This window comes from Xiphophorus maculatus, chromosome 2 (genome assembly GCF_002775205.1).
Source record: "Xiphophorus maculatus strain JP 163 A chromosome 2, X_maculatus-5.0-male, whole genome shotgun sequence".
Lineage (NCBI taxonomy): Eukaryota > Metazoa > Chordata > Actinopteri > Cyprinodontiformes > Poeciliidae > Xiphophorus > Xiphophorus maculatus.
In genome coordinates, this window is record NC_036444.1 from 15,216,710 (window position 1) to 15,235,033 (window position 18,324).

Sequence of the window (18,324 nt, forward strand, 5' to 3'; positions counted from 1 at the left end):
AAACCACAAGAACGTCTGATGAGGATGCATGTGTGTGTTCTCACTATATAACTTCATGGAAAAGTTTCTTCTTCTCTTTTTTTCCTATTAACTGACTCAGAAGACTTGTGTCTAATACTGGGTTCAGACATGACCTGTTTTTGTTTGTTTTTGCATCCAGTCATCCAGGAGAGATCACCAGACATTAGTGATAATTTCTTTACTGTATCAACCAGCCCGGTGCATCTACTAAAAGAAAATAAAAAGATTGATCTTGTCATTTTTCCATTATTTCTTCCACAATTGCCTTCCACTAGAATGAGACACAGAGATTCATATAAATTCATATTCATGTTCATAAAAGTTTGTAGGTCTAAGTTCACACCTCAAGCCATTTTCTGAACATTATATATATATATATATATATATATATATATATATATATATATTTTTTTTTTTTTTTTTTTTTTTTTGCATGGTCCTTCCAAATATATGCCATTGGTACGTGATCTCCAAAAAGATCTTATCTCAAAAAAGAGGGAGCCATTTGTCCCCGTTTCACTGTTATTTATACTTCTACAAGCAAGTGTCCCACATGCTCAGTAGAGGATGCGGTAATGTCACATGTAGTGAGCATGCTCAGTGTTTACGGAAGTTAACATGGATGGTAATGATGGTACATATCTTGTTATTTTAAAGTTGTTCAACTGGTGCCAAGGCATTAACAACTCGATCCTCATTATCGTTTGCCATTGTTGTCGAGTTTGTCGAGAATCAATGAAGAACAGGTCAAATGATTATGACCTGGCCGTACAGACAGAAATCTCACTTGAGAAGATCATATACATGTCGGATTTAGAACCACATATCCAAGTGACTTGGGTGGCATCTGTAAAACTCTGGCCTGTGTTGTTCAGACAGTCATAAACAGATCAGATGCAGGTCTCATAAGGACAAGAAAAAAAAATCTGATTTGGGTCCCTTCAGGCTGCCGTGAGAATTTAGCTTAAGAATGTTGATTTCAAATAGGGTCTGCTTTTTTGTTTTACGTTTGTAGACTGACAGCAATCAATCTACAAAAAATACTTTTTTGTTTACTATTTTTGCCTTAAACTGAAATTCACTAGCCACATCAACTGTGCTCAACTACTTTTTGAAAGTAAATCCCAAAAACTGACATTTATTTGAGCAGACAATATAAACTATATTGTCCGTCTTTATACTATCTTAGAGTTTCTATTTCTTTTTTTTGTTTTTCCTTTTACCTCCACATTCGTTTTTGCCTTGTATAATACTCTTGTTGACTTTAATGTTTTGGATTAGATCAAATATTTTCCTCATTACAAGCAGTACAATCACTTCTGATTGTACTACTTGAATATGTAAAGATATAGAGAAAAGTTCAGTCAGGTGTTAATTTTGTTCTCCTTTTCACACAAATGAGGAACTTCAATAGAACAACAGAAGTTTACTTACCAAAAAAGGAAAACAAACGTAATGCAGAATTACAATTTTTTTTTTGAAAAGTGCTTGTCTGTTGGGGTGTTCTTTTAGTGTTGCTGTGGTAGCATCAAAACAGGAAGTAAACAGAATCTGCAGTGAGGTGTGAACTGTTTGATTCGAGACAAAAATATTTATATGAGTTGGTATTATGTTTCAAGAGTCTGAAGTAAAATTTCTTAGTACAAAATGTGAATAATCACATTTTAAGTATTATCATTCCTAATGCAAGATTACTAACATTCCTTTTTTTTAATGACATATGATATTTAAGTTATTGGTTGTGTGTCCTGTGTTTCTCTCTATTGCTGTGTAATGGATTGACAACCTGTCTGTGGCGTACGCCGCCTCTTACCTAATTTCCATTGGAGAGGGGCACCAGAGTCGACCCCCATGACTCTAAGGATAAGCAAGAATGAATTATGTTAAGAGTGTCTGATGGCCATTTTTGAGTATGGATGAAAATCTGTGACTTATTTCTCTTCCCCAAATCATTTGGAATTTGGCTGAATTAGTGACATTTAAAAATATTGTCATAAAATGTTTAAATAGAAAAAACTGGTAGCCTGTGCTCTGAAGGGCAACATCAACAAGGAGAGGATGAAACTGGGTGAAAAGAGATGTTTAAATTAAAAGAAAAAATAACTGATTATGAATAGTCTCAGAAATATGTGAAGAAATATATTGGAGAATGGTGTCTGGATTATTATTCCTCTGTGCTCATGCACAAATCATCAATAGATTTACAAACATATAGAACTAACGGCTGTAATGAAAATATTTGTTTTCTTTATTCTTGTGTTCACATTACACTTGAGCAACACTTTAATGTAATTCAATAAGTGACAAAAATAGCAATTGGTTGGTTATTAAATGACCTCATAAATTACAATTCCCTCTCACTTATAAGAATCTGAGTGTCTGTACACTGGCTGTGTTAATATAACATCTTGTATGGCCATCAGGTCTTTCTCCAAAGATTACTCATTAAACAATTAAAAAAAAAACCAAACAAACAAGGCTTTAAATAGCACCTATTACAAGAACTCAATCCGTTATCAGTGAATGAGATAAGCTGGTGCTGTGCTGCATTGCCAGTGTTAGCTCAGTATAGGAAATAGTTGTCAACATTCTTTCTAAAAGTGCAAAAAGCAGCACAGTCAAAAATGTATATTTACAAAAGCAAACAATACCTTAAATATTAATACTCCAATCTAAACATTTAAAAATAACTTTGGCATAAGCTCCAAAGGTGCATCGACCTGTCCCCATGAATCAGTTTCCCATGGAAATCGAAGTGTGGTGTTGTGAGGGTAGTAATGAAGATTTTCAACTTAAGAGCTACGTCATTCACTTGTTGACTGCTATTCCCATGACTGCATAGTTAGTGGCCATGGCAGCCCATTAGACAGGTCTTCACGGGTTGTTATGAGGGAAGTAAAAGAATTACAGATAGCAGTCATGGTTTCATATTTCATCTGGTTATTTGAGATATTATGCAGTCACATGCTAACAGCACAGGGGAGATTCCAGAAACCTGAGGCGATGCCATTAATTGCCTTATGAAGTGAAATGAAAAGCCTGGAATAAGAATAGAGAAATCTTTCTCATGGTGTAAATGGTTGATATATTTTTGACAGTATGGACAAGAATGTTTTGGGTCATTTTTATGTAACTTAAGTGCATAATAAAACAAAAGCTGGATTTTTGGCCAGTGAATGAAACTTAAAGAAAAAATAAACAAAATCCTCAACAGCCACTTTATTAGGTACGTTGATTTTTCAGTTGCATAAACAGATAATCAGGTCTAATCAATGATAAAGATTTTCTTTGAAGTTTACAAAGAATGACCAGAAAAAATATATATCTAGTTAGTATCAGGCGTGGAGATAAACATGCCGTTGTGATGTAGAAGCAATTAGCAGACAATAAAAAACAAAGCACCTCAAATAACCAGTTGTTAAACCAAAGCATTCAGCATACCAGCTCTGATTATGCAAGCCATCAAAACCTGAAGCAGATGGACTCTACTGCATCTTCTGATGCTGCTCCTATAATTTGAGAGCAAGAAATTGGACAATAACAAATTGGAAAAGTGTTTTCCAATTTTAACAGTGACATTCAGATGAATCTAGCTGAAACTATATTAAACAGTGATCATTTCTTTATTCTGTCAACAGGCTGGTGGCGTTTGTTAAATAATGTGGGTGACGATTTCAGCTGCCTTTGGCCCCTTTTTAGCAAATTAAACATTTTTAAACGCCACAACCAACCTGAATAATGTTGCTGCTCGCTTTCATCTCTTTCTGACAACAGCACATACATTTTTTTGATAAGTATAAGTTTCAAATCACCTCTACTGGTTTCTTGAACAGGACAATTAGCTCACAGTTTCCAATGACCTTCACAGTCACCAGATCTTAACCCAGTAGATGACCTTTGGGATGTGGAGGAGCAGGAGATTTTCTGCTGGGGGCTGTTCTTTTAAATCTTGTTGATTTCATGCCACAATAGGTAAAACAGCTCTGAAGCTAGCAGGATTCTGATCAATTGCTAGTAAGGTGTGTCTGATAAAATGAGTCCATGTATCCCGAGCCTTCAGCACATCCAAAATGACAAGTGAGGTTGAATTTGTGAAATACATGACCTCTTACAAATGGTAGTCGAGAAAGATTGACAGCAAACCCCTGTGGAGCTGGGCTGAGAAAATCAGATCAGTTGACAACAATGAAAAGATTGAACAAAAGACCAGATGGGCTCTCTGAAACTGTCTCTCTGCAAGGACCATAAATAAAGGCAATGGGGGTGTCAGCAGATAGGGTGAAAATGAGGTACGGAGACAAGGACAAGCAGTCACATTGGAGGAGAAATCACCTTCTTCTTTCTGACTGCAAATTCTAAAGGCAGGAAAAGGGGAGAGAAAGTGGAGAGGTGGGGCAGTTGGGGAGGTGGGGCAATTGAGGGAGAGGCAGAAGGGTGTGTGTTCACATGAACACACACTTCCCCTCCTACATGCATGCCACCAGCCACTGTTGTCTCTCCGGCAGAGAGGAGAAAGTTGATGCAAATTCCGAGTAATCTCCAGGAGCTTTCAGACACCCGAGCAAGCCCAGGTTTCTTCTGTTCTCTCCTCCACATTTACTCTGTTTCACTCACATACACCCACCAGCCATCACTGCTGGTACTGTAGAGGGAAGAAAAAACCCGAAGAGGACTGTTACAGATCTTTATACCCAGCTGCTCACCTAGCCATCACCAGACAATTTGGCAAAGATGTGGACTTTTCTTGTAGGGGTAATTTTTGGAATACTGGCCTCTGGCAATTCAAAGCCACTTCAAGGTGAGGAGTTTGAGATTTTACCTTAATATCTCTTTGTTATGTTTTTCTTTGTTTTTATTGTTCTTCTGTGTCTGGTAATTCTCTTTGCTATCAGACTTTACAACCGTTTATTTTCATCCAGAGGCTTGTAGAGCACATGAATGAGAACTCATAAAAAGGAAACTCGAGAGTGAAAGACGCTACTGAGGCTTCTGCTTGTAGAACGGATGAGTTGATGCCGGCAAGAGAGCATGTGCTACTCCAGACAGGCTTACGTCTGGCATAGTCTGAGACTGACGCATGACAGACACAAAGAAGAATGCCTTGCTTCTTCCTCACTCTGTTTTAGACACGTGTTTGCATTTAAACCTCTTTTTTTCTGGGTTTTTATTAACAGTGTGGCTGGCTATTAAAAGCACAATTATTAATTGAGAAAAAAGTGTAGCGATTCTGCCCTGTTTTAATGTTGTAGTCTGTGACACAAAGGATGATCTTCAGATGTGCTCTAGTTTTCTCCCTTTTTATTCTCTCCTAACTCTTTGTGTCTCACATATAATTTCATTGGATTTGTTGCTAAGAGCGATATTCTCTGGAGGCTTAGCTGGCTTTGAATCAAACAGGTCTCGGGTCTGTCTGGCTTTTTCCCCAAGGAGCTGGAGGTCTAGTTGCTCACAAAGACCTTCTTCTGGCTATAGGCCAAATAAAATTCGGCATCAAGCTTTAATATTGACTAGGATTTAAAGGCAAAATGAGAGGATATCTGGACAGCTCAGGTGCTGAGTGTGCAGGAAGGGGGGAGGGGGACCCTTTCACCCCTAAGACAGCCCATGTTTGATCCTCAAGGATCCTTGCACATTCAGAAGTGTGTGCTTTGTTTGTGCATGTTTCGATTGTTTATAACGATTGTTCATCCAGGTCCAGACTCAGTCTACACACAGATTCAATTAATATGTTTTCATGATGAGATTTATCATCATGGATAATGACTTTATCTTCCAAAAGTAGTCAGGAGGGAAGAGAGCAGTGGATGGAAATTGATATTCACCATAATGACTGCAAAAACATTAACAACATTGATCTGAGTTTTTCCCTTTGATTAAGAAAAAGACAATACATTTTTTTTAGCTTATCTGATTTAATAAAAGTTATAGCGCAAATTCTGCAAGGATCTTGGACTTTGCTGGAAATCCAATTAAATAGTTAGCTTCAGTAGTTTTGATAAAGTCAGTGAAATGTTATATTTGAATCACTTACAAAATTTGTTCAATATGCAAAAAGCTAAACAACTGATGAAATGAACTGACCTGTGAACCTCTGAAACACCAGGACTTCTTAACAACCGTATGTGGTATCTACACGCGCTGACATGCTGTAATATTTTTGGTTGGAATATTCTTCTTTCTACTTAAATATTCACTGGCTGGCTATAAGTAGCATGTCCTGCAGACATGATCATATTTGTTTCCTTGGTTTGGCAACCTCCCCTTGAATGCTCCTGTGTCATGTTTCAGGGTAAGGGGTGGTCAAAGTCTCCATAAACTAGGCCCTGACAAAGAGTGCCTTTGTTGGCAGGGTCTCTATACTTAAAGGCACGTGTTTGCCTCCTCTACCAGCGTGCCCTTTACTACAAACCAATACTTGTTCAGCCTGTGTTGGGGGACTCTGTTTCTATGGACTCTAGTACTTAGCATCTGCCTGCCATGTTAGCCTATTATTAGCCTGCCTCTATTAGCCTGCATTTTCATATTAGCCGAATTTCTTCATGTCAGTCAGTTTTCTACTTGAACAAATCATTAGTAGTGGCTCTCTATCAATGAATATTGAAGCACAGCTCATGATGGTCTTAAGGGTATTGAGGGAGGTTGAGGTCTAAGGAGTTCAGCACCCTATATTTGTGTCAAGGTTTATACAAATATTAGGCAGCTGCCAATATTTAAGCAAATGGGTCAAAAAGTGATTTAACTGACTCTTGAAATTACTATGATATTGGAATATCATAGTAAAACCATCAGGCGTTTTATTGCAAATAGTCAATAGGGCTGCAGGAAGCTAATTATTTATGTCTTTTCTACAAGGTATCCTGTCAGGAATGAACATCAGTGTCCTATTGTCTTTTACAAGATGTTTCTAAAGCTAGATACTGGGAATTCTTTTCTGTAAAGTACACATCATCCTCTCTGGCCCAGTTATCCATTCACATGGCTTTTCTTGTTACTTCTATGTGGATGACTACCAGCTATTTTCATCAAATGTCCTCATCCTTTATGCTAGAGTCTTAGGATGTCCCCCCTTTAGCTAAATCTCTTTAGGAATCAATCAATCAGTCAATCCATCAAGTTTATTTATATAACACATTTCAGAAATAAGGCAGTTCAAAGTGCTTTACATCATAAAAACACAACAATACAAAGTCATAAAAAACACCACTTTGAAAAAAACCCCAAAACAAACATAAAATGTTTATGAGTGCCATCATTAAAATGATCAACACACATCAAATATGTTGGTCAGTGTTTCATTTATTATGGTTCAAAAACAGCTTTAAACAGCTGAGGTTTTGGTCTAGATTTAATGGAACTCAGCGTTTCAGCTGTTTTGCAGTTTTATGGATGCTTGTTCCAGATTTGTGGTGTGTAGAAGCTGGATCCTGCTTCTCCATGTTTGGTTCTGGTTCTGGAGATGCAGACCAGAACCAGAAGATGAGAGTGGTCTGGAAGGCAGATACGAGAACAACAGGTCTTTAATGTATTTTCATCAATTTCTGAACTATCACAGTATTTTTTAAAGTCTCTTATCTAAGCTACAGGCAACCAGTGTAAGGATTTTAGAACTTTGGTTGATGTGCTCTATCGTCCTGGTTTTAGTGAGACTGCCAGCAGAAACCTTCTGGATCAGCTGCAGCTGCCTAAGTAATTTTTTTAGGCAGACCTGCTAGGACTGCAGGTTTACCTAATAAATGCAAACCTGCAACTAAAGATAAACACATGAATGAGTTGGTCCTTTAGGAATGATCTGTTGGTCATCATAGCTTGTAAAATCATAATTCAACAACAGATTATCTTATTCAGTTTTACTGTGGCACATTCCGGAGCAGGAAATCCCTCATGTCCACAGTCATTAGATCCATAATGACTCATTGTGATAACTTAGGTTGTAAGAGTTACCACTCTGTTTTCTTTTTGGGACTACTGAATCATTTTATTTTAATTTGGTTGAGTTGAAATACATTATCAACGTACCTGCCTGAGTTGCTAAAAATTGAGGTATTATGACTAATGACAACTTGCCCTTGTTCCATTTTGTTCCGTCTCTGTTTTGGTCATACGACTTTGCACAAACAACAAATAGATTATACCCAACTCAATATTCCACCCAACATATTGGTATAAATCATGGATATCTCACAATTTCACAAATTCTCGCAAGTCTACTTTTATATCTCCCATCATCCACAGTGACGGCACCACTGGAGTTTCAGATTTGTTTAATCAACCAAAAAGGACACTTAAAACTTCACTACTGATCAACCTCATCTGATAGTCAGAGATCTAAAGGCACTAACACTGGCTTCTACTGTAGAGTGGCTAAGTCGTCAGCACTTATCTACCTAATCTCAGTGCATGCTCCTTCAGTATTGCTGAATTCCTCTCAGCAATGTTAGCTGACCCTGCTGCCGCCATTAAAAAGGAAGTCAATCTAGACTATTTATATATTTTTTTTGTTCCACTCTGCTGGAATGAGCATCCAAAGCCTTTGGCATTGTTTGTAAAAGGTCTCTTACTGTATTAAAAATAAAAAAAGTGCTTTTCCAAACAAATGGCCATTCCTCAAAATTTTCTTATTCGATTTTCTAATGATTAAACAAGATTAATAATTCTTGGTAATTTCTAATCAGCTGATGTGAATAATTCTAATAATAGATTAATTGCTACTGTCATGTTGTTCTAATTTGGCATAGAGACCTAGCTTTATTTCAAGCGCTTTAAAAACAATATATCAAAGGAAATCGTAAACACTTTGCTAAACCTTTATAGAAAACACTCCAGGTGCTAGTAGTTATTAAAATTAATAAAGTAATAGAAACATATCTATAGCATGATGCACTTCACAAACTTTTAACACCACCACAAGAGCAAATGTTTTGTGGAGGATTCCTTCCTCTTCCTTATTCTCCAGTTTTCAAATTGAGTGAATACAGTGAAACATATTGAAATGATTTCTCTTCACATGTATTGTACAGAAATTGAAATCTTCATGCCTGTAAAAGGAAAAAGACAGTGTTACCGCCTTGATATGTTTGCAAAAAAACTCGCCTACCATCCAGAGTGAAGTGGGTGGAGGTGCAAACATTAGATGTGAGATAGGAAGCCGCGCTTTGCAGAGAACGCCAGTTTTGTCAGTCCTTTTTGTGACCTTTGGATATTTTGTGTCTATATGCTTGAGTGTTTGCAAACATGTTCCTTACTACATCTCATGTTTCAGTTGTCCCAGAGACTTTTTCTAGTGGAGGGAAAATCTGTGCTGACAAAATGAAGTTCACCCAGGTGTGATGATGCTGTGGCGTTTTGTGGGCATTGAAGCTACAAGATCTTGCTTCACAACCAGCATATGGACTATGGCTAAACATTTGTCACAGTATGAACAGGACAGATGCAGTAGGTTCTTTTTTCAAGCATGACATTCTAACCTCAAGATATTTTCAGAACACTTAAGTGTGAGCAATCCCTATAGAGTGTATCTGGCAGCAAGTAACAGAATAGATACAGATAAGAAGAAAATGAGACCCATCTTTGTATGTTAATATTGTTGACAACAGCTTACTGCCTCCTCTTGAGGAATGGCTCTGAAGTCATGAAGGGATAATCAGCCTTGTGCATCTGTGAGCTACCAGTTTTTTTTGTTTGTTTTTTTTTTAAAGACATGTATGTGGGGGGTATATTGTGTTTTATCGCTGGCATAGAAACGACAGAGAGCTGTCAGAGAAAACAAGACAAAATGAAAAAGCATGGGGGCAGAAGGGAGGGGGAGAAAGTGAAGTAGGAGTGGAGAGTTAAGTTGACAATTCTTCCCATTGCAGCTGGAGGTTTTGGCAACACAGAGTGTTAGAGCTTCATTTCTATTGAACGCTGCAGCCAGACTTTGCAGTCTCCTTGGTTCCAACTCCATTAGGTGACAAAGAAGCTTTTGGGAGAGTCAATGCCTTTGCATAACAAGCTTCTGGGGCTGCATAAAGACACCCACAACTGTCCCTCTGCATATTAATGAACGCCCTGTTAGATCACTGTCAGCACTCTTTTCAGCCCACCGATGGTGCGCTGTTCTCCCTTTGATCTGTTTGGGGCAGGTTTGCAAGGCCAAGGTTGTTGTCTATTTTATTCCTCCAGGCTGTGAATGATGCAAGCTGCTCTGTTAGCAGAGACTGAGGTTGTTTCAGATTTTCGTATGAGAGACGGAGTCGTATAAGGGAGAGTTTGTTTTTACAGCATGTGCAAAGGAACTTGCCACTGCTGCACAACTGCCGATAACAGACAAAAACTGTAGTTCCTGCTTCTGTCGCTGCTCTCTTTTTGCTCATGATAGCATGTTAAAAAAGAGTTGTGGGCCCCTTATTTTTTCTCATGAAAACCAAGAAATTAAAAAAGGGAAAACTTATCAATGAATACTCCTCTGACTGGCGTGCAATTTATTACAAGTGTCAAGTTCAGAATGCAGCCAAATGAAGTTGTATAGTTGATGATATATATTTTTTTATGGAGACTTAACAAAAATCTTTTCATTACTGTGACTTGATTCAAAATGAATCCATTTCAGAACTGTATTAACCACTGTCGGATAAATTGTTGTGAAATCACACAACTTGTCCTTTATTTGCGAAACACAATATAATGTTATTGTCTGTTGCAAATTTAAACTTAAAGGATGCTTTATTAGGTATATCTTGCTTTTACCAAGTTGACTCTGGTAAAAGAATAAAGTTTCCTTAAGAACTTTATTCTTAAAAAAAAAAAATCAGCAAGGTTTGAGGCAGATTTTGGTCCAGGTCGATGTGAAGGCATCATTCAAGAGCTGCGAATTTAACTGCTTCACATTCCTGATGAAAACCTCCTATTTGTCCACATCTCAGAGGTGCTTTGCTGGATTGAGATTCGATGTCTCTGGAGACCACTAAAGTAGTGAACTCATTGTCATTTTTAATATGGGGTTTGTAAAATGCTGTGTTGTCATCCTGCTGAGAATAGGCATCAGAAAATGGTTAAGGTTTTGTTGTTAAAAATTTAACATGGTCAGCAGCATTGATTACTCAAGATGCTTTTTGTTGTTTTTTTGAGAGATGCTTGCCACATAGTACAAAGATAAAAACAAACAATTAGATAAAATTTAATTTAAAAAACAAAGTTCCTGGTGATGATGGCTTAAAGTTTTAATGTCTCAGTGGAAGCTTTTTGTTTCATTTCTTCAGAATATGTGTCGTAGCTATGACTGTAAGGTCAGTGTGACTTTTTGTTTCACAACTTTACTCCAAAATGTTCACCAATCAGATTTAAAATTAAATGTGTTCTCGTTTCCTATGAAATGCTGCAGTGTGACTTGGCCATCTTTCACAACTCATAAATTTGTCACCCTGGTAACAAACATAATCTGCAGATAAACAAGCAAGTGCATATGTTTTATCTGTTCTCTGGAAGCATGTGACATATTTTAACCCATCTTCATGTTATCAACAACATTCCTAGGAAACTGTGGAAAGTCTTTAGAGCTACAATATGGAACTTTTATTAAAAAAAATACGTCTTTTACATATTTGTTACTATGTAGTGACAGTGTAACACGGGATAGATAATCTGTGGAAAAAAATTGAGCTCCTCAACCTGCCTGACCTACTATTGTTGTCTGAAGAAATGCACTGCTTTCTGTCAAAAACAACCAGTCAGAGTCAGGAGGAGCGCCTAAATGTTGACAATCATCTTTGTGTATGTGCTGATAAATGCGCTAATGGCTGAGAAGCAACTTATCATTCCAGGAAAACTGTGCATTCATGGCAGGCTGGGGTATCAGGAAGAAGCTGTAGCGTAGCAGAGAGCAAAGGGGGCAGAGAGAGGGAGAGGGATGAGCGGCACGTACACTAGCATGTTTGACATCGCTAAGACCTTCTTCCTGGCTCTGATTGGTTGTTTATAGTCAGCATTTAGAATGCCAGAGGAAGACAAAGGAGCACAATTTTAAACATCTGTCTCATACCGTACTGTCAAAACATAATGACAGTTTCAACAATTATGTAAATACATATCATTTTAATAAAAGTTACATACTTGATGCTTTAAGGGGTGAACTTACTATGCATGCTTATCAGAATTTTAAGGCATAGTCATAACTGAACTTTTCATTTCCTCAGTGAACTTCAATATAATATCAAGTTTTTTGTTTGCTTTCATGTAGAAATGCTAACCACACCCTGCACCAGCATCCTCTTTTACCAAGCCAAGACCAGGAGTGTTGTGTGTTCATAATTATAGTTCCCCTCCCCACCCAACCTGCCGTCTGTCCCTCTGTCTCTGTGCCAGGGTTCACCTGCCTGCCAGCTGTTTCAGTTCTGAAACCTGTGTTTGGCTTTTGAAAGAAGCAGTTACCACGTGGATACCAACTGTTGTCATCTTATCTGATGAAACCAATTTTGCATGTTTGTTTTCATATCCGAACCCTGAAAGTTCTCAAACAAACTGAAGCAAATGGACTTGCAACAGACATTTGGAGGCAGGCAGCACAATAATGACCAGATTTTCTTCTTCATGGATCCTAATTGAGTTTAGGACTACCAGAAAAGGAACAGCATGTTTTGCCAACAAATTGCACTTAAAAGATGTAACAAATAATTTTAGAATGAGGTGAAAGGCTAGTAAAAAGAACGATTACTTTGAAAATCATTCTTTCCCAGGACACATTTCACTGCAAACTTAATATTAATGAACTCCTCCTTTTTTTTTTTTTTTTAATTAGGAGACACATTAAACAACAATAACCCAAAGAGTGACTAAAAAATGTCCCAATTATTTATTCATGTTATGCTCCGAATTAGGTTTTGAATTAAAACAAAATGTCTTTACTAATTTTGTGGTTGCTTGGGTCATTCATCTAGCCCAGTGAGATGGTTTTAACAAAGCACGTGAGATGTGTTTGCAGTTTCATAATCTCAGAGAGTGTAGAATGGTGCTGTTCAATGTGAAACTGTCTCTGTCACTGTGAATTATGTGACAAAAGCAGGATGCACCTGTGCACATAGTCTAAAATTTTGCATTTTGCCAGTTCCAAGTATGAAACACTTCATAATGTTTGTTTGGAACATATATATACATATATATATATATATATGTATGTTCTCATTTTTATGTTTTTCAAAAAATAACTGAAAGAGGTTTGTGTTACATTAACAAGATATATTTTAGAGCGTCACAAGATTTATTTATAATAAGCTTTGGATCAGGTACCTTACAAATCAAAAAGATAATATTTTATTTCTGCAGTTGTTTTGGCCTTTTTTGTGAGCTGAATTTAAATGCATTACATACTTCTCTCCCTCTCTGATCTAATATTAAACCTCAGTAGAGATATTAAGTATACTAATTTAATTTCAGATCTCTGCATTGTTGACTCCAACAATAATAAGTTCATTAACTTCTTTTTCCTTAACTTTCACTCTGAATTTCTCACAGTAATAAAAAGACTTCTCATTTTGTTTATTTGCTTCTTTCTAGTTAACTCTCGCACCTGCAGCTATGCAGGTGTTTTTCTGGTTGAGGGAGAGAGTCGTTACTATCTGACTTTTGAAATGGCCATGAAAGTCTGTGAGCAGCTGGAGAGCACAATGGCAAGTCCAGCGCAAGTCCAGGAGGCCTATAACAACAGCATGGAAACTTGCAGGTAAATTAAACTTTCTTCAAAAAAACATTGTGAAAAAGTATATTTTCATAAAAAAATAACACGTTAGAGATATTTCACTTTATATAATAAAGTATATGTTGCTTATTAGGTAAGACACAATGTAACTGAAGATTGCTATTTGTTTTTATTTTTCAAATTTATAAAGCATTGTGGATCAAAATCTGAATCGACAACTGTTCACTGTTTTTGTCACTTAAGGTACGGTTGGATCAACAATGGGAGCAGTGTCATTCTCAGGCATACTCAGCATGAAAACTGTGCAAAGAACAAGACTGGGTTTATTGTTAACTCATATACTGGAGATCATTTTGATGCTCACTGTTATGACAAAAATGGTAAATGAGGAGCTAGTATGAGATTTTGGTTTATTTTGCTATTATTGACTTTTTGATTTGAAACTTGCTGTCTTATGATTCCTTACTACCAGATAGTGCTCAGAAGAACTGCAGCAAAGCTTTCCAGGAAAACAGAGTTTTACTCTCAGATACAACAGGTCAGTATAACACACCCTCATATTGACTGTGATGGAGTACAAGTGTGAGACAAACACTATGCTGTTTTAAACACTTCTATGGTTGAGAATTGTTGTAGGATTGAAGCATTTAAGGGGAAGTGGCTTCAGTTAAACATCTAACATATTATGTGACCTCTGTTCTCTGCTCTCTAAGAGGAAGTAACATAAATGGTTCTGAAACAGACAGAATCCTGTTTCAAACAATTTCCTTAATGATACAACTGTGTTATAATAACTGAAATACTATATGGACTTGCTTAACTTAGATGCTGCTTAAAAAAATATATATGTATAAAGTGTATGAGTGAACAAAAAATATTTATTCTCTAAACAGCTCTGACATCACCACAGCCTCTGACTGATGGCACAATAGAGTCAGAAACAAGCTCACCGGAGGGCTTGATAAATGCTCCAACACCTGCAAGTACACCCGACGATCTGAGTAAAGATGATTTCACTATGGTTCCTGAGGAGGGAAACCCCACTGGAGGAAGCAATGTCACTTCCACTTTCACTACAATGGAGCCAGACCCACGTGATGGATCTGGGATGGAGTCAGCTCAACAAGAGGAAAAAACAACTCCAGTGATCAACGCTGAAACAACAACATCGAGTGAAAAGAGACCTATTGAAACATTGGAGCCCACTGGTAAAAACATAAAATCAGAGTTTAAGGAAACTCTAACAGTATGTCCAGTACATCTCAGTAAATTAGACCTTATTTTTCAATGAGGAGTGCTGGTCATATTAAAAGAAACTTTAGAAAATTACCTTTGAGCAGGTTCAAATTTTAAGCCCATGTTTAAGAATTAAAAAAGAATATGTTGCTAGTAATGCGATTTAAAGATCAAATCTTGTAAGGAATTAAATATTGTATTTCTATCAGCTTTAAGCATAAAATCTTCCAAATTAACAGAAAGAAAGACTTGGAGATCAGTATGTACTCTACAGTATATAAGCCGTGAGGCCTGATTCAACAGGTTTTGGGAGGACAGGAGTAACTAAAGTAGCTTTTCGAACAAATGACGCCCCCTTGTGTTAGCTGAAATATATTTGGAGATGAAGTAGAGCCAAATCTGATCAGTCCTACAACTGAAAAAGCCAAACCATCTTTTTTTGTAATGAAGCTAAAAGAATGCTTTATTGGTTGGCAGTTTAACAGGCATCCTTTTTTTTTTCTGTTTTAACTTTTTATTTTATTTTATTGATGTTTAGATGCCAAACCGAATAGTGGAGGAAGAAAATCATTGAATCCGGAAAATGATATAGAGAATCAAAAAGACAGCAGCTCATCAGGTGAGTAACCGAAAATGAAACACCCAGAGATACTATACACGATGACAGCAAACAGCAATATTCTGACGGTGCTTTATGTTTTTTTTCCGGAATCATTTTAACACTGTCACAATATTCATATTTTATTCTATTCTTTCTCCTTTTAGACTGGCTGGTAGTTATTGGTGTTATTGTAGCAGTTGGTGCAATTCTCCTTGTGTGTGCAGCTGTCGCCAGGAGAAACGGGTAATGGCTTGATTGACATGACACTTCCGGTGCTGTTTTTCACAGTTTCAGAGAAAAGTATTAGTAAGCAGGAATGAATCGCATAGTAATTTGGTGCTTTTATTGAACATACACCTAGCAATTTCTATAGGGAAAACCAGGGTGTGTATGTTTAAATTCATTGACACAGGTTAAAAATAGCACATAATGGCTCAAATATAAACATATAGCCCCAGTAGTATTAAGTGAAAAGTCTCTTTACAGGTTGTACCTTGCTTGCATATGCTTCTTGTAGCCGTCTGTGAGCATCTGGTATAAATCTGCCTGGATATCTCACCACTCATCTCATCACAAGTAGTGCATAGTTCATTCTCATGTTGTTCTTCTGGTCAAAACCTGGCTTTCCAACACAGCCGACAAATTTTAGGATTGAGTGGAGGGCTAGTCCACAAGCTTAATGCTAATCTGTATCACCTCTTCCAAAACCATTTCCAGCCAATGCCCAAATGTGCTCAATTTTCCACCATCAACTTGAGGTGAAGTTGAAGATTTTGGAGATAAGACCTAGTCAAATATTATTCCTTAAAGCTTGTTCAATGTACTAATACCACTGGCCACAATGCAAATCCTCAACATGATGCTTCCACCACTGTGCTTCACATTTGCTGTTAAAAGATTCGAAAGGCTCACGTTGATTTTAAACCTAGTTGTAGTAACATTTGCCCTCAATGTGTTTTTGCAGGTGGTGTGGCAGAAAGCAAACGCTGAATATCACAATCAAAGAGAGCAGCGATGACAATGGGGTCGCAGCTGCAGCATGCAGCTCCCGCAACCCGGAGAGAGAACAGGAGATGGTGACGCTCATGAACAAGGAGACCATCCAGGAGAACGGCAATACGGAGGAGTTCACTGTCATCACGTTAGAGCAGTCTCCGGATAAAGACGAGCAGGCCTGAGAGTTGGGCAGGAAAGAGCTGGGGAAGTTGGGGGAAGACTTTTGAGAGGATAAAAGAGTTGGAGGGTGTTGGCGGCTTGTAGTGGATGGGCACTGAGTAAGAGCATTTGAATGTGTCATAACGTATCATTCTGTGTTCAACTAAAGTACAAAGGTTTGCACAAAAGCTTTTTAAAGAGGCTAAGCATTTCAGATCAGTGTGCAAGAATGAGAGATTTAGAACAAAATATCAGAATATGTTTATTTTCCGTTCACGTTAATTACTGTGTGTGCTATTTTTAATTATTGATTATGGGGAGTTCTGTTCTAAGAGTGGGTGAAAAGCTTTTTGTTAAATTTGATGACTGTAAAATTCTAGCAATTAATCTTAACCGGAAAAAAGAAATAAACTGTCATTTTCGTTTTGTTATATTTTATTTAAGAGAGAAAGAAAAAAAAACTTCCTTTATTTCTTTATTTTCCTGTTTTTCCTTTCTGCACATATTTCAGACATGTCCACTTGTCTGTAATTGTTGCTTTAAGAAAACTGGGGATGCATCAATCTCAATTATCTTCCTTTTGATTCTGCTCTCCCTGTCTGTGTACATAATATAAAACTTTACAAATGTTGCAATAGCTGCCATTGCTTTTTTTCATAGGAAAATGCTTTGTCGATTTAGCGTGAAGGACTGCTGCTGTTTCTAGTAGTATTTAATCAGAAACTGTATTGTGGTTTGTGAAGGTCAACATAGATAGCATCCTGAATCAGCATGATTTTTAGCTTTCCACAGTGAGTGTGTAGTGCACAACTGATGATGATGAATACAGAAATAAGATTATGTTTTGATTATACTGTGTGGATAAAAAGTATGTTATAGGGAATCTACTCAACATATACTGATTTTGAAACAAAATAAAGAACTGGGTAATATTTCAAGCACATTAATCTCAAGCTCAATTTTTATGAGGGGAAGTGTAAATACTGGATATTCGAAATGAGAAGTTAATCCACTGCAGGCTTATAGCAACGCAAAAGGCTTATTAAAGAGAAACACCGGTTTGCTCTGAACCAGATGTGATAAAAGAAGCTGATGTTTTTATTCTATGTTTCTTTATAAAGCTTTCAATCTTGTAATCATCTTTTTCTATTGAACTTTCTGTAGCCTGACTATATCGCACACACGTATTAATCAACTTTATTATCTGTGTGGCCAATGTAGTTTTTAGAAGAAGACTAAATTATATACAGTCATTGTGAATGACATTCTTTTGACTTGTTACTTAACCCTCCTGTTATGGTCATTTCTGAGGTACAGCAATAATGTTTGTGGGTCAATTTGACCTGTGGAGAGTTTAATCATGCAATAGTGTTAGAAACCAAAAAATTCCTCCAAAACATTTTTGTATCTGATTATTAACTCCAATACTAACCATTTCAATCAATATTTGTGCAATGATGTTTTATTACTTCTCACAAATAAAGGATCAATGACGACAATTTACTCATTGTCATCATCACAGTTTTAATTTACATAAAAAATGTAAATTACACTTTTTATGTCCACTGAAAAAAACTTACAAATAAAACAAAACAATAATTTCCGTGAAATTGATCTTTTGTAATTTTTTTTATATTTTACA

The 18,324-nt window shown here is 36.9% G+C and overlaps 1 protein-coding gene across 1 annotated transcript; it reads left to right on the forward strand.

The window, feature by feature from the left end:
• Positions 1 to 4,463: 4,463 nt before the first annotated feature.
• On the forward strand, positions 4,464 to 17,625 carry cd44 (CD44 molecule (Indian blood group)). The gene is made up of 8 exons (XM_005802237.2): positions 4,464 to 4,819; positions 13,549 to 13,714; positions 13,934 to 14,070; positions 14,163 to 14,228; positions 14,584 to 14,898; positions 15,465 to 15,545; positions 15,692 to 15,770; positions 16,492 to 17,625. Exons 1-8 carry the CDS (start codon positions 4,753 to 4,755, stop codon positions 16,703 to 16,705), a joined length of 1,125 nt encoding a protein of 374 aa, XP_005802294.1. The 5' UTR covers positions 4,464 to 4,752; the 3' UTR covers positions 16,706 to 17,625.
• The last annotated feature ends 699 nt before the right edge of the window (positions 17,626 to 18,324 follow it).

Excerpts from the sequence above, each read along its gene's own strand:
- cd44 (XM_005802237.2), top strand. The coding sequence starts at position 4,753 with ATGTGGACTTTTCTTGTAGGGGTAATTTTTGGAATACTGGCCTCTGGC. Across the intron at positions 14,071-14,162 it reads TCACTGTTATGACAAAAATG|ATAGTGCTCAGAAGAACTGC; the intron begins GTAAATGAGGAG and ends CCTTACTACCAG. Across the intron at positions 14,899-15,464 it reads TGAAACATTGGAGCCCACTG|ATGCCAAACCGAATAGTGGA; the intron begins GTAAAAACATAA and ends ATTGATGTTTAG.